The 21,804-nt window shown below is 43.2% G+C and overlaps 1 protein-coding gene across 3 annotated transcripts in view; it reads right to left on the bottom strand.

Moving 5' to 3' along the window:
• The window catches only part of nrxn2b (neurexin 2b), a 533,986-nt gene that overhangs the window by 328,720 nt on the left and 183,462 nt on the right, over positions 1-21,804 (bottom strand). For 2 of the 3 annotated variants that reach the window (XM_061066072.1, XM_061066075.1), the window contains 2 exons: positions 15,410-15,711; positions 1,764-1,808 (listed from right to left, as the gene is read on the bottom strand). In XM_061066072.1, coding sequence (XP_060922055.1) covers positions 1,764-1,808; positions 15,410-15,711 — 347 coding nt within the window. The remainder of the gene's footprint in view (positions 1-1,763; positions 1,809-15,409; positions 15,712-21,804) is intronic. The other variant, XM_061066073.1, reaches the window with a different exon arrangement.

The raw sequence follows: 21,804 nt of genomic DNA, 5'->3' as shown, positions 1-21,804 counted from the left end.
GATACAGTGACTTAATAACAACAACCTTTTTTTTCCCCTTTCTCCCAAATCGTGTGTTATGATGGATTGGCCAGATTTATTCCTGGAGGCATCAATCCTCTATTCACCAAGAAAATGAAAATCTGTCTCCCCTCTTAAAGTTTTTCCTTTGGGTAGTTTTGCAAGATAAGGTGTGAGGTCATTATTCATTTTAGTAAGTTAATTTTGAAGGTAAAATCATAAAAGTAAAAAAAATAAACAACATACATAATATTAAAATAAACAAAATAAACAAAACAACAAGAGGGTGTGGCTAACATGTTTCATGGCCGTATTGATTATATTAGGACAATTGATATATGTATGTATATATGTTAGCCATTATATATACATATACATATATACTCAATGCAATCTGTATACCAAAAACTGAAATAGAGACAAAAAGAGAACGATTGGGACGGGGGGTTTCAAGTCTCTTCATGCAAGGGGTGAGGCCAGTAAAGTATAGGAAGTATAAGTTAGTGTTAGTGTTAATGAGGGGTCGATCGCACACAGCTCAGATTTACCCAGGCAGTTCCCTTTATGGTCTGCATCAATGGGCAGAGAGCTTCATCTATTGATTGGAAAAGTCCAGTGAAAGCAAGTAAGTCTGATAACAACTACGTGCTAATGCTACGGGTGGTTTACCAGCGTGCTTCGGCAGGACTCTGGTTCATTCAGCCTAATAAAAGCATCTGTTAAGAGTCTTTCTTTTTTAAATGCAGACACGTTATTGTTGCCATCTCCCCTCATCTGCTGCTCAGTTAAAGGTGCAAGTGCCATTTCAATTTCAGTGCTGAGCTTCAGTCAGTACTCTTGGTTGCAGTTGAGTTCAGGAGACTATTGGCACATTGCAGCTGGACTAAGTGTGCATATGTGTGCGTAGCAGAGCGGGTGTGTTCAGGTGAAGGTCTGGGAACAGCCCCATCTTGATCATAAATCACTCTGAGGCCACTAATGGGATCAAGCCCTCATTTAAGGCCTACTTGACAACGGGGGCATTGACCACTAAATCAGGAGTTGTAAATACTCTTCATGACTCCATAAACCACTGGATGGCGAGCTTGGATAACAGGTGGCTCCGATAACAGGTCCAACTGAGGCATTTAGCAAGAAGCTCTCCTCAGGCCCAATCCTCTAATGGTGATAATAGTTGTGGAAATCCATGAACATAAAGTGTTTTCTCTTTACTTCCTCTCACTGGAGCTGCCATAGTAACATGTTTATCTGCCTGAGAAACCTGCTGCATGCGCTCACTCAACAAGGTTTCTCTAAGAAAATGAATCAGGAGGAAACGGATTCACCAAAAAAATTTCAAGAAAATGTAAGATTTACTCTTTACTACTCTTCAAATAATCGCAGTGCATTACGATTCTTTATTTCTTCATACGGATTGTGTTTGAATTTATAGAAAATCAAAACAAAAAGAAATAAAAAAGAGACAAAAAATAAACAGCAAAAGAAATAAAAATCTTGAAACCTAAATATTTCTGTATGTTTGTTTTGGGTAGACCTCTTTGGATGAACAAGTCAATTATTTTTAGGAGGGGAAGAACTGGATGGCAATAAAAAAAAAAGCAATAACATATATATAGGAAGAGGGCTTAAAGAAAAACAGAGAGGTGGAGTTTTTCAGCTACCTTGATGACGGGTTTGTACTTTCAGTAAAGCAAACAGAATAGAAAGAGGTAACGGAAAACCCAGGGCAAACCAAAGTATAAGACAATTAGAATGATAGCTACCATATAATGCAGTTTGTTTACCATAGCGTGTCCAATGCCTGCGTGCTTCAGGAGAAAACAGGGGGAGGAGAAAGAATAAAAAAATAATGATAAACCTTGAACTCAAGAGAACACACCTCAACCCCAAAAAGGCGGGAAAGAAAAAAAGAAAAATTGCCTTCGGCAAAACCAGCTTCTCCTCGTTCTCCAAGCAAAAAAATTGTATGTAATAGTAAAATATAATTTAAAAAGAATATATCTTCCGCATTGTTTGTGTAGTAAAACATCCAAATAAAGAAATAAAGAAAGCTACTATTTCGATTGAAGGGGTCATCTACAAAATAAATCCATAAAGAACCAAAGGAATCAAAAGGATAACAATACATTTGTTAGTATGTAAGTTGCAAGTTAAGTAGAGAAAACAACAGATGGCTCACATTCCGTGAATGACACAGTGTTAGTTGTTGAAATTATAGGAGGTAAAGGGGAAAGAAAAATCCACCAATGAAAATAATCAAATTGGAAGAATTCGGAAGCTTGTTGTTAGTAAAAGAGACAAGAGTTAGCAAATCAACTTCCACAGGGGGGACTTGGGTAGTTTCGATGGGGGTGTTGGTTTTTGAGCGGGGGAGGGGATGAGGGAGAAGTACACCAGCATTAGTAGTCAATCTGATTGGCTAATTTGGTCAGCGGGAGCCTGCTGGCAGTGGGGTCTACTCCATTTTTACAATGGCGTTCGTTAAGCACTGGGCGTTGCCAATCATGTTTTCGTGATTTCCCAAGTAAGGAGCTATTGTGATATATGCAAGAAAAAAACAAAAAGAAATCATTGCATTGTAGAAAGGAACAATTGTGGTAAATAAACGCACAGTGTGTTTCCTGTGTTGACTGTCATCAGGGCATTAAGGAAAACAGCATTATGTTAAGCAACTGTTGAGCATGAAAAGAAAAGACAGAGGCATTTCATTGAGGGTTCCGGTATCTGCAGCATCCTGAAAGAGAGAAAAATGTCCATTAAGTCTTGAAAATCATTTCTCCTATCAACAGCAATATCTGTTGTCCCTGAGAAGAGAACAAATCAAACCATAAAGAGCATGAAATGTCACATTTTCATCAAATCTTGGTTATTATTTTTTGTTCTTGGTGTGGTGAAATCTTTCGCCTTCATGAGTATTATATCCCCCCTGCAATGATCTGATTATTTTTGAGTCAAGTGCACAAGTCGGAAGATGGCAGTGAGAAGGTTAATGGATCCATCAGTGAGATCTGCCCTGAGTTTTCCCTGTGGACACAGTGGACGTCTAGAGGACATCTCATATCTTGATCTGAAAGTTGAAACGGTCCACTGCTGCAGGTGACCATATCTGATGCAGTGAATTTTGAAGAAAAAGGGTGAATGCATGTGATCCCATCACTGGGAATGGTATGGTGTGTGTGTGTGTGTGTGTGTGTGTGAGTGTGTGTGTGTGTGTGTGTATGGGACGGACGTGTTCTGTGTGTTCTTGGCGTCTGTGTGGAAGATAAGTGTAAGTGCTCACCGGCAAACAGGCCTCCCTATGGGGCTAAGTAGCAGATTTTAGGAATCATCCACGCCCATGCTGGGATCAGGGGTCACATTAACATGCTGTCGCCAGTCATCCACTTTGTCTAATGACTCCTCTTAAACGATTTACTAGGCATATCGATACTATGCCTCTAAACTATCAAAAACAACGTAGTAGATGTGATAAGAAGCTTGAAAAACCAGGAGACTGACAATGGTTTAGTTTAGATTGACAAATTTACCCTTACAAAGGTGACAATGACTATGACTTTTTCAGAACTCATTTGAAGACACAAAAGAGAGGCGGGACGCAACACTTTGATCTGTGTACGTTTTTAGATCCCTCTCAGCCGTTTAATGATGATGTTGGATTTTGGACCCAATCCATCCCTCAGTTCTTTGACAGAGCAGCCCTGGGACGGTGGTGAAAAATGTATCCTTCGAAAAAGATTGCTGATGATCTCTTTGAATAGAACATGATAAAGTGATGGCGGCGGGTGAAAAGATGTGTGGTGGAAATGAAAGGAAGCGATTGCATTTGGACGCTGGATGCAAAGTGACTGCATTGTCTCATGCAGAGAGTGAACATAGATGCTGTTTGTCCCACTGACAAAAGGAAGGACGCAGAAGTGATACAATTGGATCCTGTGTGTGTTTAACACCTGAATTCAGTGAATGAGGAAACTTAATTTGTTCTTTGTCCATTATTAAATTTGTTCTTTGTACCTTTGACTGCATTTGTCATGTTGATTTGCTCTGTGGAGGTGCCATGATGAAGCTGAGCAGGAACTAAATTATGATGTCTTCTTTTAAGTTTCTCTGCACAAATATAACCTGATCACTCACTTGAGTCTGGATGGGGAGTTAGACTGGGGCTGAGAAAGAAGCAGGCAGCGCTTTATGAATAAACTGCCCGGCTGGAGAGAAATGCAGCGAACCGAGCCACTGAAACTGATGCGTGAACGTCGATGCATTGAAGATCTAGAGGCGTAGCTGCTATACAAGTCACAGTTTTTACTGCAGGCTTGAGAGCTGTAAGCTCTGCTTAACTGGCGCTCCATTGTCAAGATCAATCGTGCAGAAAATTAAACTTTTGTTCCTTTTTTGTTATCAGGAGGTAGACAGAACGGTCGGGGAACTGGTTGCTTTAAAGGGGTTCCTGTCACAACTCCCCACAATTTTGTTGCACTTCATGATGTTGGAGAAGGAAGTGTGTGCAGCACTGATGGAGCGTTGATGCGTATCGAGTATAGAAGTAACCTAATGGGCTGACAACAACAGAGAGTACTGAGGGATACATATGGCAAGGGATTTTGACTCTAGCATAAGACTGCTATAAGAGTATGAGAATAAAATGGGGATGAGCACTCATCAAAAAAAAGCTAACTGTTTTCTGTACTGTCAATTTGACTGTCTCACTGTAAAGTTGCTCTTCCACACTGTGCTTGTTACAAATTTGCCTCAATGCCAACACACTTGGAGCCCCTGCTGTGACAGCCCAGCATACTCTCTGTAATTGACCCATGTGGGAAAAGGAAGGCCGTGATATTTGCTGAGTGAGGACAAAGCTCCGAGTCACGTAAACAACCACAGGCCCAGACAAACAAATTACTGTTGCACCTGTCCCAAAGGTGCCTCTGGGTTAAGAAATAAACATACACTGTATTATTGCATTTTGGAAGATGAGGTAAAAGAGTGGGTATGAGCTAATGCTATTTAAACGGTAAGTCTCTTTGCTTTGGAGCTGTGGATGGTGGCTGTGGCAGCCTGTATATACACAGGAGCAGCAGGACGCTGGCCAGGGTTGGCCAAGACGTAAAATGAGACGCTGATCTTTTACACACCAGTCAGGGTGGACGTTACTGAATTGCGGCCACAGGCGAATAAGCTGAATAAATATTTAATGACAAAGCTGTGAAAATGATCAATGGATAGTGCAGCGGAGCCAAGATGCCCGGCCCAGATAGATTTATCATTGTAAGTGAGAAAGCGCTGAGACTGATGACCGCTCGACTATAAATTTCCCAATTTAGGCTTTTAGAAAAAAGCGATAAAACACCTTTTGTGTGATTGTGTTATGGGGCGGAGGGGAAAGAAAAAGAGGAGCTATTTGTCATCTGGAAGAAATGTCATCATCTAAATTAAGAGGATGATTAGTGACACATGAAAGACAGTATAAGCCCAATCCATGTTATATAAAGTCATGCTATTGGCTCTTTTGTGTTTATGCAAGTGTGGTGCTACGAGCTGTCCTCAGTAACAAGGCCACTCTGTGGGTGACCCTGTCAGACACAGTGGACCTGGACTTAAATTCAAAATTGCTCTTTCAGGTACATTTGGTTCTGCATTCATTCCAATCATCCGGCATTCACTCTCGACTGCCTCTGTCTGGCTCCAAGCAATGGGAACTGGCAGACAGGCTTCAGGTGCGAATATAAATGTCACTGCAATTACGGCGGAGAGGAGTCGGCAAACAAACAGTGTGCGGAGGTGTGTGCTTCTTTAAAGGTATGTGTGCAGAGAAACTGAAGGAGAGCATATTGTATATTGTGATGCAGATGGTCATAATTCTCCTTTAAATTTCTGTTGTGCTTCCCATTGTCCACAGCTCTATTTTCTCGTCTGTCACTGACAGATATTGTCTTTGAACAGCAGACCTTCCTTCTCCTTAGATTTCATCGTAATGTCAAAGAAGTGAAACTGCTGAGAATATAAAAAATTACATTTCAATACAGATCCACTGCTTTTAACTACATGCCCTATATTCCTTGGTTGAAATCACTGTGCCTTCATAGTAAGAAATTAACCATGACATTGTCTGGTGCCGTTTTCTCACGTGCTCTCGTCTCCATTTTTAATTTGAAATACGCCTGATTTTCTTTTCTACAGACAGATGGCTCAACAGCAGACAAGGCATTGTAATTTAGGAATTAATAATACATTGGACAAAAATATTTACTGTACAGTTACCTTTTATTTCTGTCCCTTAACTCGTGTAAATTTTGATCCAGTTTGTGAGCACACAGCTGTAGCAGCTGAACATGAAGATGGATGTTTTTCAGAAAGTTGATCTGGCTGTTCTTGATTGCATTTATTTTTTATGTGCTTGTGAATACGCTTGATGAGAAAAAACGAAGCAAAACAACAAACCTTACCTATAGAGCACAAAATATTCAACCCAAAGATTGGACATTTGTTTTCCTGCTTTTGATATCCAGCTATATCATCAATCCATGTAGCATTGTTGTAACGATGACACTACTTTCTCAACCAACAGCGATATCACAGATTTTCCCTTTACCCTCAGAGTTCTCTGGTGTCATTAAGACTTAGAAAGACTTAGGTCTCATTTTCACACTGACCCAAAATATAATACAAATGTTCACTGCAAGGCTTTCTTTTACAGGGCTGCTTCTCCTTATTCTCTTCCTAAGTCGCTCCCCCCCTCTACTCGTCCTATAATCTCTTTTTATATCTCTTACTGGATTCTGTCTCACTAGCGTTTTATTACGCGGTTCCACCTGTTTCAATGTGCTAATGGTGCAGAGATGTGTTATCCGATTAGACGCCTGCATGACAGTGGGATGAATAAACATGAAAGTGCTAGAGCAGATACAGGTAGTGGCAAATGAGGCTGATGAGTAACTGAGTGCGGGAATGCAAGCAGATATGCTAATATCGTGGAAATGTGATGCAAATGAGCTGGGGTTTATTTCCCCTCAAATGCACAGAACCTCTCTGTGATGGTATCAAACAGTCAGGACGATGTTTGAGCAGGAGGTGCTTGTAGCTCGGGCGACGCATGAGCAGAAACTGTGCTTGAGGTTCTGGCCTTGGATGGGGAAAGAAGCACGAGGGAAATAAGTAAATACAAAATAATAAACGCACATCAACATGACGACTGCTCCTCACAGCACAGCTGGGGAAAATTAGTAATACTTAAAATGTCATTGGCAGTAAACTGAGAAAGGATTACAGGGGTGTTAGCATGTCATTATGTGCATCAAACAAATCCACTACTCCTGCCTGCCTTGAATAGCAATCCCTGGTGTCACCATAAAAGTGCTTTGCTCTGCAGGTTGGCATCGCAGAGCACTCTAAATGACATTTTCAATTTGGCAACAGGAGGTCCAGTCATTATGCTAAACGTATAATGTTGACCTCACTGAGATGTTAGCATGTGAATGATAGGAGCTAATCAGCAAACGTATACGTATGTGTATGCTGGCCATAACATACAAAACAAGGGTTTCAGATTTGAATAGTTTGAGTAATCCATCACAAGATCTGGTTATTTTACTCAGTAGTTTATCCAATTACTTTTGCTTCAAACGTATTTGTCCTTGTCTTGTCCCTATGGAGGAAGAAGGTCCAAGCACCATGTAGGGCACAAGGGTTTCAAACGCAACTACCTAGTGAATCAGGACAGACAAGAAGTCCAGAGAATGTCCACACAACTGGGTCTGGACTTTCTCTGGAGTTTGCCTTTCACATGAAGAACGCAGCAGAGAATTCTCCCATCAGATGAGCTCACAGCACCACAAATCTCCGGAGCGTTCATTCGAGGGGTGGTGCAGAATGCAGTAGGCAGGATGTAACATCTAAATTCCACTGCTGAGATCACAAAATTTGTTTACAGCACATCAACAATGGCATTGACCCTCATCACCGAACGCTCTCAAATCAAAGTTAAAATCTCCATCATTGTCTTACATGTCTGGCTCCATTTTTCACCCTGAAATATTTGTATTATTTTTTTCCAGTTTTCCGGGCAGGAGAAACTCCAAAGACTCGACTTTTTGCTTTCTCAAATACAGCTCCTTGTGGAGAATCTCAACAGTTTACCCGGAATTCAATGCATGTGTGAAAGCAGCCACAGCGTCTTACAAGGAGTTGGTAATTGTGTGGAAAGGGTAAACGCAACAACTGTAGTTCTGCCGCCATGCAGGGACAATTCGCCACCCAACAGAACTGCAGACACAGTTGCTATGTGACAAATTGCTATGACAATGGACAAGAGAGACGGAGTGAAAATGAGACAGAAAGGGAGGGTACCGTGTGCAGCAGAGAATAATTGATTGGCTCTCTCTCAGGGAATCTGGCTGGGAAGGGAGGAAGGTTGGGTGAAGGGGGGGGGATTGACTGATGGACGAGGATCGGGAGGAGGGGGAGTAATTGCAGCTGATCATGCCTTACTGAAACGGACGAAAAACAATTTGTGGGAGTGTGGGAGGTTGAAATAGTGGGAACAATGAAGTGGTGGGGAGTATCCGCTCTCCTGGTATTGATTGAAGGAGGGGAAGGGTTGATGTTCTCATACTGTCGTCTAATATGAAATATGCACCGCCAGTTAAAACACGACTCTTAAGTATGTCTTAGTGACGGGGATTACACAGTCTGAGTGAAAAGGCTACATTGCATTTAGACATTCTTTATTTCCAAAAAGGAATAGTGCGTTTGGACGATCACTCTGCCTCTCCACGGTCTTAAAACACTAATAAATGACAAGGAGTCTCCCAGATGAATCTTTCAGTCATGGTAGCAACTGATCTGTGACACTGTTTCATTTTCAAATCACTCTACAATGTTTTTGGGGTGGGAAGTCTATTTTTTATCAAAGGTTTGTCATTCATAGATGTGTTTCTGTCCCTCAGTTTCACCTTCTGAAACATCCTATGCATGCATTTGATGTGCTGTGCTCTGAACTGATTCGTGATATGTTGTATTGCTGCTTGTAAAAAATGTGTGCGTAGTTTTAGTATCAATTATTTCGAGGCTGCTGCTTCTTTCCCCAATCACTACTAAATGTTCAAGATGGAGGCTTTCGTAACCGGAATATTTTGGCTTTCTAGATAGTGTGAGGGAGTGGAAACGTGACGTCCATCTTTATACAGCATCTATGGTCCTAACAATCAGGAAGCTGCACACATGCCTGTGGATTCACAATGGCCAAAACATTCAGAGTAACTTTATTTTTATCAAAGGTCTGTCACTCAAGACACTGGTTAAGCTATTGCCCCAGTTCTGCGAGACAGAGGATGTCGGAACGTTTAGTTGTAAAAAAACAAAAACTGTTCCCAGCGCACTCCCCCCATCCTCCCACTGCTCCGATAGTCCTTTAGTCTCAGATGACAGGACTACACTTCATTTCCCACTCTCTGTGCACACAATCGTTCATTCAACTCGCTCGACTCCTCGTGAGCAAACAGGAACGCAGACATACAAGCCCGCGTTTCCTTCGACCTGGCAGCCTGTCTCATGTTTCCTGACTGACTGACTGCCTGCAGCGTCCTGTGGGAACCATGTGTCTGTTGAGCCGACAGACAGAGAGGCAAATAGACAGAGAGACAAAGACACAGATAGAGAGATGGAGAGATAGACGGAGGCCTATTTGATTCAAGTGGTCATCAACTTGGATAGTTATCCTTCCAAAAACACATTAACATATAAATGACTGGATTCCTGCATTCCTATCTTCCCAGTAGATCGAAATCAGAGCATCCAACATATTTCCTGGCATTTTTAAATACCGGAATATACCATGAAACTGGTTTGTATTAATATCAGAGAGGCTGCTGGAATACCACAGCAAACGGATATTTAACTACACTAGAGGAAGCGGTTTCCAATAAAGGCTGATTTTCACGAGACAACAGCAGCACATGTATGTATACAGGTGACACTCACAACCTTTTAAATCCAAAATGAAAAATCTTTATATTCACAGATACCCTTAACTAATCTATTTTACTTTATTGTACGCATTTACAAATGTCTATCTAGGTTTTTTACTTCTTTTAGCTTTTTTAATCTCTTGCCTCTTTTCTTCTACTCTTTTAATTTGAAATGCAAGAGCCTGTATGTAGATCTAATGTTCAAATACAATACACATCCAATACTTTAACACACAAACATTAACTACAGCACTGAACATCTGCCCTACTACTACTTTGCGACAACCTTGCACTACACACACAAATCGACCGATTGACTCTGAGTTGCTGTAGCGACAGTCAGGGCTGGACTGGGAGAACAAAACGGCCCGGGCATTTTTTGGCTCAGACCGGCCCACATAATTAGCCGAGCACATCTGCCATTAAGACATTTAGAAGACATAAGTTACGTCAATTTAAAGTAGCTCATATTAAAAGTACTTAAGTATCAAAAGTATCTGGTGTTGAAATGTACTTAAGTATCAAAAGTACAAGAACTAAAATTAAAAATGCAAATTGCTTTTTATAGTAGGTCTATACAGACACAAAACAACCCAAAATGTTTCTCCTCAAGATTTATCTCAACTGACTGAAAAATTACAACAACAATATGCATATAATGTATAATTTTACCAATTTTGAACCCTAGATGCTGAGGTTCAAATAGTAATGGACCAGTGCATCTGAACTTCTATTTAACTATAAACAAGTGCCTCTTGTGTCTGCCCAAGAACATTAATAAACCACAGTATAACCACTATACTATAGGCACACAAAATAAGACACTATCTCTTATCCTATTCTAGAGGAAGTAAAAGTCGTAACAAGATTTCTGAAGGTGAACCTGCGGAGGGATAGACCAACCTCTCGCGCTGCCCCCCCCCGACGGCAAACACGCCACCGGGACCTGCACATCTCAGGAGGGAGGGGGCAGCGAGTGAGAGAGAGAGGTGCGCCGTCGGTAGAGGCGTGCGACGCCAACCTCCGCTGCTCAAGTAACGAGCCAGTTTGGAGAATGTATTGAAAATTGAAAATGCGCGCTCACATGTCTGCCTCCACTCGCTCATCATTGTCGAGTCCTCCTCGCTCGTCTCCCGGCGCACCTGCTGCTGCTGGGCTGGTGAACCCGGCACCACATAGGTCCGTCAGTTTGGCACATTTAGCAGCCTCCACCTCCAGAGACTTCTGCTTTTTTTCCCCGATGCGTTTTTTACTCTTATTATCCATTTTAAGTTTCTGTTTCAGCAGCAGCCCGTCCCGCGACTCCCACCGCCAATGCAATGAGGTCCCGCCCCACCCTGGTTTGTGTTGTGATTGACAGCACTGTCAGGGCTCTCTGAGCCTGTCAGCCCATGATTGATTGACAATGACAAACAATAGACCAATAATATGTGTCGATGCTGGCAACACACTGCTAGCCCTCTGTAGCCAATTGGCCGGCCCAATTGGAGGGAATTTAGAGAGGAAGAAGAGAAAAAAAACAAAACAACAACATAGCGGACCAGACCGGCCCACATTGGGTCAACGGCCCACCGGGATTATGCCCGGTATGCCCGATGGCCAGTCCACCCCTGGCGACAGTAGTTAGTGACACAATAACACGTTGTTTAAGTTATCCAATAAAAGTTAGCCTCGCTCATTAGTCAGTCGATAGACACTCTGAAGTAATCAAACCAGGAAGATCAGAAAATAAATACTCAAAAATATGTAAATATAATAAGGAAACATAATGTGCAGATATTTAAAACCATGTACTGTCCCTGTATAAAGAGAACAACCTTAACTGCTACATTCATGCTGACAAGAATGTCCTTGCACACTTCATATTTGACCTAGTTTCACAATGTGATGGGGCTGGTGCACTGTAAGGGATACATCTATCATTCCACCAGTCACCCAACACGAGGGTTTCCGTCTTTGTCTTCGCCCTTCTGTCTGCACAGTACGGAGACAGTGTGCGTAATCCCGCAGGAGAGAGAGGGCAAGGATGGTCACCGGTGCTGAAGTCTCTAACATGTACATGATGGTAGATCATCATGTCAGGGGGAACAGAGGGAGGGAGTGGGGGGGGCTGCCTTGCTGCTTATGCTAACCAATGATGCAGTGGATGTGGTGAGACAGGTGAGGGCGTGTGTGTGTGTGTGTGTGTGTGTGTGTGTGTGTGTGTAGTGGGAAGAGATTTACAGTGATGAGGTCAAGGCCATTGTCCTTGCCTACATATGATCTGTGTACCACAGGGATTAGACAAATTCTTCAAACGCGCCATTATCCACATGCACACTTGCAGTTCCTCCAGACGCCACCAAGGGGAGCTCTATAGCTGTGATGCATTGTTGGCTGTGGAGCATTTCTCCCCTCCCCACCCCTCCGCTTCCTCTCTTCTCTCCACTCTCTTGGCGGTGTGTCCCTATCACCTCACCTAATTCTGTCTGCTTCATTTTATCCTGCACAAAGCTGACAAATTCATAGGTTTGAGGAGAAATATGTTGAATACACACAGAGAGAGGAAGGGAGGGGGAGAGAGAGAGTCCGAGAGGGAGACTGGTTAGTGAGATCTCACAGGCTTGACTTATTTCTGCAGCTTACTGATGCAGTGGTAGATATGCATGACATTAGAGGAGCAACAGACACAGAGTGGATGAGACTCTGCGAGACAAATGGGGCTGGATGATAACCTGAGATGGGATTCAACGCCTGTCGACTGCAGGGCTGTTTGTAACGCAAGATACCATGTTGACTACAAAGGAAAGAGCAGTGCAAAACGATTAATGTGTCTCTGTGTGGGTTCTATGTTGACACTTCCAGTCATGTCAAAACATGGGACGCCGTGATTAACTGTCATCTAAGCCAAACCAAACATTGTGGGTGGGACAGGACATGCATCTTGATGGACCAATCATCTGAACTCGTCAATATTTACAGCTAAACTTAATGTGGAAAAAGGGAATTTGATGTTTGGAGTCTAAAGGTAGACATGTAAATATATTTGGAAATTATATTGCATGAAGATCAACACTCTTTTAATAAATACAGTCTCTGATCAGCCTGTATTGAGTCAGTTTGTGTTTGACAAGTCCAAATTCAGCCATCAAATCCTATAGTTTGTAATGTCTTTGTAGTGTAAAACATGGCATTGGGGTGTTACTGTTACCGTATCCATCCTTTGTAATTCCTCAACTCCTACCATGTCAATTTAATGCACATTTCTTACAGAATAAAAGCAGAATTGAGCACATTTTACTTTTTCTTTTTTAATTTGTAAAGTAAGTAATTGCTACTGATTGTTAAGATCTACAAGATATTTCCTTCATTCCCAGGCCAACGTGATATTAAAAGGCATCAACATTTTAAGGCTTTCCCGACAGTGTAATCGAAGGTATGTGACTATATGCAGCTACACGCGTGTCTGTCTACAATTTGGCTGACATGTGTGCAACTGGGTAAATGGGTGCAGGCTCTGAGGGACCTTAAAGCACACAATTACGCATTGATCTGCTGGGTATCGCTGGGAGTAAACACAGGGTCAGAGGTGGTCAATGGCATCGATACTTCGCCTCCTTGGGTCTCTTAGTGGGGAACGCTCCAGTGTAAATCTAGAGAGCTCTGCAACACTTACGCTGCCTGTTAGGTCAATTAGAGCAATCTGTTGGGGATTCATGCCCCTGTGTGAGTTAATGGACATCGTCTGGACAGTGGACGTGAGTGGTCAGTTCTGGATTGGGACATAGACAGTACAGACAGATTGCAATATGTTTCCTTAGTGGTAAGTCAGGTAAGATTTTTGCGTTGCTATTTTTCACAAAATGTATTCTACTACATTTTTCTACCTTTAAAGACTCAAACCCTTATACAAATTAAGAATTGTATTTGACTTTCACTGCTCAATCCTTGCAGTCACATAGCAGTTCTTTGTACATGTATAGACAGCTGGGCACATCGATGGAGAGACAGATAATAACAGTCTCTTGTGTTACTCATTTCCCTAATGGTCATTATGGTGCAGTTGTCTGTAGGTCGGTCGGCTCACGCTGTAAATCTTTAAAATCGTGTTGGCTTCCCGAACTCATTAAGCTAGTCTCACTCTGGTGATCACACATAGTTCTACAGCATAACATATTTGACCCCGACTGTGTGTGTGTGTGTGTGTGTGTCGGAGCAGGTCCATCTGACTTTCAGTGTGTGATCATTAGCCATTATCCTACGGCAAGCACCGCATATGCTAATATAACATCAGTTCCACAAATCTTGGGCCATTTCCATGTCTAAGTTACTTTACTGAAATATATTATGATATTATTGCTTCATGACAGAAATTGCAGAGTCTGGTTGGCATTGAAATCGCCCCCTATAATTCAACGGCACTTAACGTCCACATTAAGAATCACTTTGCTCTCAGGTTTTCCATTTTTTTTTTTGAGGGGAGACATTTTAGTGTCTTTAAGTACAAGAGTTTGATATTATCTGCTTTTTTTCCCATATTCAAACTTTCAGGGGGTATTTTTGCAGACGGGAACTTAAAAGCTGATGTACCATCTTTGGGTTAATGCATTCACATCAGGCCCTTTTTGCATTCAAGGCTACTTACAATGCCCATTATTAGGTCTGACAAGACATTCATTCCAATTACAATTACCCAAAAAAACGTGAAGAAGTAAGGACGGCAAGTGTAAGTGGAATTGATTGTATCTCACTGCTGGTCTCTGCAACTGCCAATTGATGACCTGGAGCATCCAGAGAGGACGCTGTACGTGCACGTCCACGGGTTTGGCTGTGCATGTGTATTGATGGATCATGCACAGCCTCGCACCAAATCTCACCCATACACACATACATTCAGGTTGCATGTTCTCTTTTGTTTCCTATTTGCTACGATTAAAGATTTGTAAAGATGAGTCTGGTTATTTGTTCAGAGAGGGTTTAAGTGCATTGTCACCTTTGATAAATTAGGGTGCATTCTATTTGTGTAGCCAAGTACATTATGTGCATACATATTGAACAGACCACTTTCTGAGGTGGCTCTTCAATAACGGCCAACGACAATGTCCTCAGGAACCCCTGAACATGCAGATCTACAATCTAACTTAAATTACAATTAAAATATCATATGACTGCCTTTTCACCTCTTGCCTTTGAACGACATTTGACTATGAAGAAAGGTGGATCTTTTCATGTCTTAGAGAGGAAGAAAGAAAGAATGAAACAACAGCAGCGGCGGCCTTCTGTTAACTCCACTTGGAAAATAAACTTCTGTTAATGCAGCAACAACAGAAGAGAGAAGGAAGTTGAGACACACTCGCTGTACGATCCCTGTGCAGAGAGAAATGATAGAGAGTCAAATAAAGCAACAGAGATAGGGATAGAGAGGCACCACTCCAACTGCGGTGGCCCTGGATTACATAGGCAGTGTTTACCTGGCGCAGGTTGCGGGTGACGCGCACGTCATGCCAGGCATTGTCGTTGAACTTGCCGTTGACGGGCTCCACCAGGGCCTCGAAGGCCCCCGAGCCCAGGTTGATGACCAGCCACACGGCTCCGCTCTTCAAGGAGAGGTTCACGTAGTCGGCCGACTTCCCGGTGTGGAGCATGAGGCCGTTGCGTTGCAGCGTGCGGAAGGACAGCGTGATCTCGTCGGTGCTGCTCTGGATGGGCGTCATCGACAGGTCGTAGCAGAAGAACTCGTTGCCCTTGAAGGTGGCCACCGACTCTTCCTTACCTGGAGAAAGGAAAGACAATATCACACCGATGTTATCGCTTGTCTAAGTCGGCTCTTAAGGCCAATACCAAAAACAGAGACGCCAGAGAATTTGTAAATTGAGGCCACAAACCAGAAAAACAGAACACTACCGCCATTGGGGTTTCGGCTGTGTTACTGCAGCACAACCCACACACACCTAAGCACAACTATTAATGTTAAGGCCTGTGCATACCTATGGTGTAGTCAAAACAGAAGCATGACTTGGGCTTTAGTCAACAGTGTAGGATTAGCATGATGAATAAATGGCAGCTTAGGTTAATATACATTTTATAACTGACAAAAAAATTCTGTCCACAGAAATTTCATTGCAAAGAACAAAAAAACGAAAAAAAACTAAATAACTGATGCAAAGAAAAGAGTAAACGGAAAGGAGGGAAAGGTGTTGACAGCATTGTTACAGGCTGTCAGTCTGTCTGCAGCACATGGCCACCTTCCACAGCAGTGAGCTCCGTTCACACACTATCAGTCAAAACAGCCCATTTGTTCAATGGACACGTGTCAAACAGCTGCAGTCGAACAGCAGCGGGGAGGACACAGTGTGTATCTGACAGCAACTTCACAAACACCTGTTGCAGCAGCATTCATAACACTGACACCTCAATCACAGCGTTGATACTGAAGCCACTGAGCGAGGAGAACTCGTGAATAAGCCTCTTTGTAGTTTTCCTTACCTTTTTCTATGATTCTAATTGCATTATCTTAATAGAGTTGCATCTTAAATTAGGCAGAATGACAGACGCAAGGCTTGTTCATGGACTCAACACTACAAATCCCAAGATGCCTGGTACAAATTATCTGTTTCTAGAGGTAAAAAGCACTGAGGCACAACAACACCGCACAGCAACAAGATCTCTCAAAAGACTCTTCCTCAACTAGGAGGGTGATACAAATCAACTGGCTCCCCGACGTGAACTGTGATCTGAAGTGACACTCCACTTCCTGTTCGTTTGTCCCTCCCCACCTCTGCTTCCCAAGGGAGCTCAGTTTGGAGAATCAGACCCAGGTAATAAGGTTTAGGGCTGAAACACGAGGAGGGCGAGGGACAGGGCTGGGGAGGGGGGGCAGGGGCCCTCCTGTATGGGCGGATCATCAAATCTAGTTTATCCTGAAGTTCCATTACAGCAAAATCACTCCAAGACCTCGGTGCATTTCCCTGGAGGGAGAGGCGGGGGCCAGCCGAGGGGGGGTGGTCCTCGGGCAGACAGATTGAAAGCCAAATCTCATGAGGGAGAGAGTTCGCCACAGGAGCAATCCCAGGTGAAAGGACAAGAGGGGTGATGGATAATCCTGTGTCAGTTTGATAGCTGTGCACTTTGTACTGGGACATGTCCACGGACTGTGCGGTAGCCTGCATAAGTTGATTACACTATTTCATTAAGACCAATTTCAGGAATAACAGCCGCATGGAAGAAAAGGAAAGGGAGCTTTAGTGAGCGGCCATGCAATACAAGTGCTTTGTAAAGTGACAACAGCTAACTGCTATATTTCTGGGACATTAACGGGGATGATAGAGCTCACGTCGAGACAAACGCATCAACATGACATGGGTGCATGCACTCACATAAAAGAAAAACATTTACAGAGTTAGAAAAAAGGGAGGAAGTGAATGACAAATGGAATTCCAGACAGGGACAGCTACTTAAAAGAGCATTTTGGCTGAAATCGAAATTTAGACCAATCTCAACTGAAGTGTGAATTGTCATCGGAAAAAGGCATCAAAGGAGAGAGAATAGATGGAGAGGGAAAATGACACCAGGGAGGGAAAAAAGGACAGAGAAAAGCGAATCCCCCAAGAGCAGCCTCCTGGCGGTGCTGATGGAAGAAGAATAAAAGCGCGGCAAATGGACCACAGCAACCATTTTCAATTATGTATTAAAGTTGGACCCCCTCCCAAAGTATGGGCTGTTAACAGTAAGCAACAAACAGCTTGCGATTGCTTCTGTGAGCTCAGCGAGATTGAGCCGAATGCGACGGAGAGACACAAGCGGTAAACAGTGGAAAAAATAACCTTCTTTTGTTTATGTCTGTTTAATGAGCAGAATGCTGAGAGAGGGAGATAAAGCTGGAGAGGATCAGGGAGAGAAAAGGAGGGGACGGGGACAGACTGCTGCACCAGTCCGTCCTGTCACCATGCCAAGAAAATGCCGAGATAAGTTTTCTCTGAGATCAACACAATCTTATCATTTTTGCTCTTCACTTTAAAGGCAGAAGTGGGAGAACAAACAACACTGACAAGCCAGTTATACATTGTTATGTTATCCTAACACTCATCATACTTATATTGCAATTCGGATTAGGTAATTTCCAACAAGCCGTGATCCTGCTCCACACTGCGGAGCACTGGAAAAAGCCCTCCTAGTTTCCCAGAGGGGGGGAAAGAAGATCACTTCAGCTTCGGCTTTCAAGACACAAAAACTAATATAGAAAACGACTCTTTTCTTTCCTTCTCTGAGACCTCTTTAGCTCCTGTGAATATGTGCTTGTCTTTATACATCTGGTTCTCCTTTTAAATCTCCTGTACATTTCTATCTCATCATTTCACTCCCGCGGTACCACTCTTTGTGATTGCATGCACACACACACACACACACACACACACACACACACACACACACACACACACACACACACACACACACACACACACACACACACACACACACACACACACACACACACACACACACACACACACATACATTCAGCGCACACACGCTTTTCACTATCAAATCTCCTTCCACAAAACCCAAGAGCCGAGCGCTGTAGCTTGAGGTAAGACAAGACACACAAGCACGAAGCGCAGACTAAAGTGCTGTCAAGGTCTCAATTAACCTCACGGAAGGCCCTGACTACATTACAGAAATCACTCATTTGAAATGTAGCCACCCATAACAGCGTCTTTATTATTAATTAAATGTCGACTTCCTCTGGTATTAGATGCCATTGAGCCGAGTGAGGTGACCTCGAGTACCGGGTAGTTTTAGGGGTCAAAGAAGGATACTGAATCTAGTCAGAGTGATCTAACAGCTTTAATGTGGAAAGCCAGTGTTCACCAACTGCCCACATGTACCTGCTGGCTTCAGCCTTTCATGGTGCCTTTCATAGACTGCGTCTTCGTTGCGTCAGATTGGTACGCTCAGCGGTTTGGGGTTTGACATCTGAACACAAACCCCAAACCGCTGCCGGCTCTTGAAGTGCTACTCTCTCGCTGACATCTGATTTCTTTGAAAGAAAAATATAATAACCCTCCAAAACTCCTGATTGGACCTTCGACTTTCTCCTACTCCCTTCAGCCGTTGTGGTTTATACAATATAGATTCAATAACCTCCACCTCCAGTACAACCTACATGGACCAATCATATCACCAGCGATAAGCACTTTGCTGCAGCTGAGATGCCAAGTGGCCTGGCCTCAGAGACCCCTGGCCTTCTCTGTTCTTGCGGGGGTGCAACATGTCTGCATGCTACACTGTTAAACCGTGAGGGGGAGGAAGGCCAGAGGAAGAGTCTTGAATTCCAGCCTGAGTGGGATCAATGTCATTGACTTGGTGGACCGTCACACACACTCCGACCCGATTTACATATTGTGCTCGTGCAGCCCTGACAACCCTGCAACAGCTTCACTCGTTTTGATCCGAGGGAATTTATAACAAGTATCCCTAACCTGGAAAAACACAGCATCTTCAATAGTGATGCAATGTCACGAGGACACAAATACAGTCTGTGCTTCTCAGTGCTGCCCTGAAAGTGCCATTTTAGGCTCGTCTTTGGTGGATATTACAGTAATAAAAGTGCAGTGCAGCATGCGTTATTAAATTGGATTCAGCTCAGACGGAGAGAGAGAACAGGTTTAATAAGATGAGCTGCATGAATAGCTCCATCCAAACTTGTGTGGTGCATTAGTCAACGCATAATGAACCTTAACATGCAGCTTTTTGGCCGATTGGATTACATATTGGTAATTAGGCAGCATTAGAAGGAATGAGAAAGAAAAAAAAAGAGAGAACGGGTTCAAGACAAGTGTGTGTGAAAATATCCAAAATCTAGATGACCACATGCTGGCAAATTCTCTCGTCACGTCACATTAACTCGCCGCTCCTGCAAACGTGCACGCACACTCTTCCACGTGTGCATGTACAGTCACACTCTATTAGCTCGCAACGAGTGCCATCCGCCCCAGAGAGACGGTATCCGACAGCTTTGGAGAGCCAGGGACATGAGAGAGGGAAAAGGCAGGGCCCTGTGACGGCTTTGATGCCGCATGAATCAAAGAAGCCTGCTGGATCCACAGACAGAGGCCGGTGTCCTGCCGTAACCCCAGAGGCACACACAAAAGTTTGTTTGTGTATTTAACGCTTTGCCAGTGTTAAAGAACTTGCACATGCAAACATGCTCACATAGAAATCCCGCGCAACTGCATGAGTAAAAACAAACAGTAAGACATAAATAGATCGAAGGAAAATAGAAGATAGAAGAAAGATGAAGAGTGAACTAAATCGTGACGGAAAGAAGGCAGCAACCGAGGGAGGTTCAAGGCAACAGACGGGCAGAAAGAGAGTACAAGGCCGATTTTGTAGATTTTAAAAGGTTAGACGAGTTCTAGTGTCAGGGTTCGGCGGAGCAGGGTGGAGAGGGGGGTACAAACTGTTGAGGTTGGATGATTGATTGATGGCCCCTCCCTGCTTTAGGTTTCACTCCTCATGGATTTTACCCTTTTGGTTTCCCTTACTCATAAATCCGAACTGTCAGCTGTCCTTCACAGAAACATATGTGGGATTCTGAGCTCGGGCAAAGTCCAATGAATTTGTCTCCAAGGCCAAACACTCGGAGTGGCAGTGTGCTGGGCATCATGGGACTGCAGCAGGGTCATCCCCAAATTAGGAATTTGCTGCCAGTCACTAGGAATGTACAAATAGCTTAATAAGCACTGCTATAAACCTGTAGATTCTTTAGATTCTTATTTAGAGGGTTGTGGTTAAGATGCTTTGAAGATTTATTTTCAGCGAGGCTGGTGAGCTTATACTTTTGCCCAAGCACAAACTGTGTACGTATTTGTGTGCTAAGATTTAGGCCAGATATTTGCTACACATATAGTTCTGTTCTGTCCAGCCTCAATGAGTACTTGATATGACACTTTACTTCACTTAATGTATGGACAGTGTTTGTTATTCAAACTGGATTTAAATTGAGCTTGAGCACCAGATTTGTCTTGTTCTAGATTGAGTCTCCTGTGTTGTCAACTATGTTACAAAATGCAAGCATGGGTGTTGAAACACTGCTGCGCGCTCAGATGAAAAGATGAAATATGACCTAGAAAGTCCACTTTGAGTACTACAGTTACACATGTTAAGGGCAAAAGACTCTATATTAGCTTATAGACTGATACTACATAACAAGATAATATATCTGCCAGACCAACACATCGTATCATCAGATGATGCCACGTTGCGAGAGCCCTGTATGACCACTAGGTAGTGATCATAGAAGTTATGTGTCCTAAAGCCTAACTAACACCTAGAAAGTATCCTCCTTGCCTGCAGGCCCTATCCTGACCCGGCCTGTGAAACCATCTAGTTAGCTGTATTGGTAATTTGTGAATAGGTTAATGGATCCATGTCTCCAGTCTCTCGTGGGGCCACTGACATCGAGCTGAAGTAAAGGAACATTGTTCCCATTCTTCTCCACCCTCCTCTCTCTGCACCGACCTGGTGATTACTGTACGTATCGATCCGTGGACTGATTGCAATCCTATAATGAAGGAGCCATAACTTTCTGTCTGCCCAGCTCGTTGGCTGAAGGCTCTTTCTTTCCACTGTCCATTCCCTCTGACCTTATGTGCTTGTTGAGCCACAGTGAATTTGCGATCTCGCCATTTGCAGTGTTTCTTTTGTTCGGGGGGGAGTGCTGCCAAAAAAGCAGGAGGGTCAATATGGAACGAGCTGTCTGCAGTGAGATAATGTATGAGTACAAGTGTCACTTGAGTAGTCTCTGTTGCCTTTCTATTTTTAAATCTCTTAACCCCGGCAGACACGTTGTACTTTCAGACAAGTT

Source organism: Limanda limanda, chromosome 22 (assembly GCF_963576545.1).
Source record: "Limanda limanda chromosome 22, fLimLim1.1, whole genome shotgun sequence".
In the NCBI taxonomy this organism is placed as follows: Eukaryota; Metazoa; Chordata; class Actinopteri; order Pleuronectiformes; family Pleuronectidae; genus Limanda; species Limanda limanda.
This window is presented reverse-complemented; position numbering and strand designations above follow the sequence as displayed.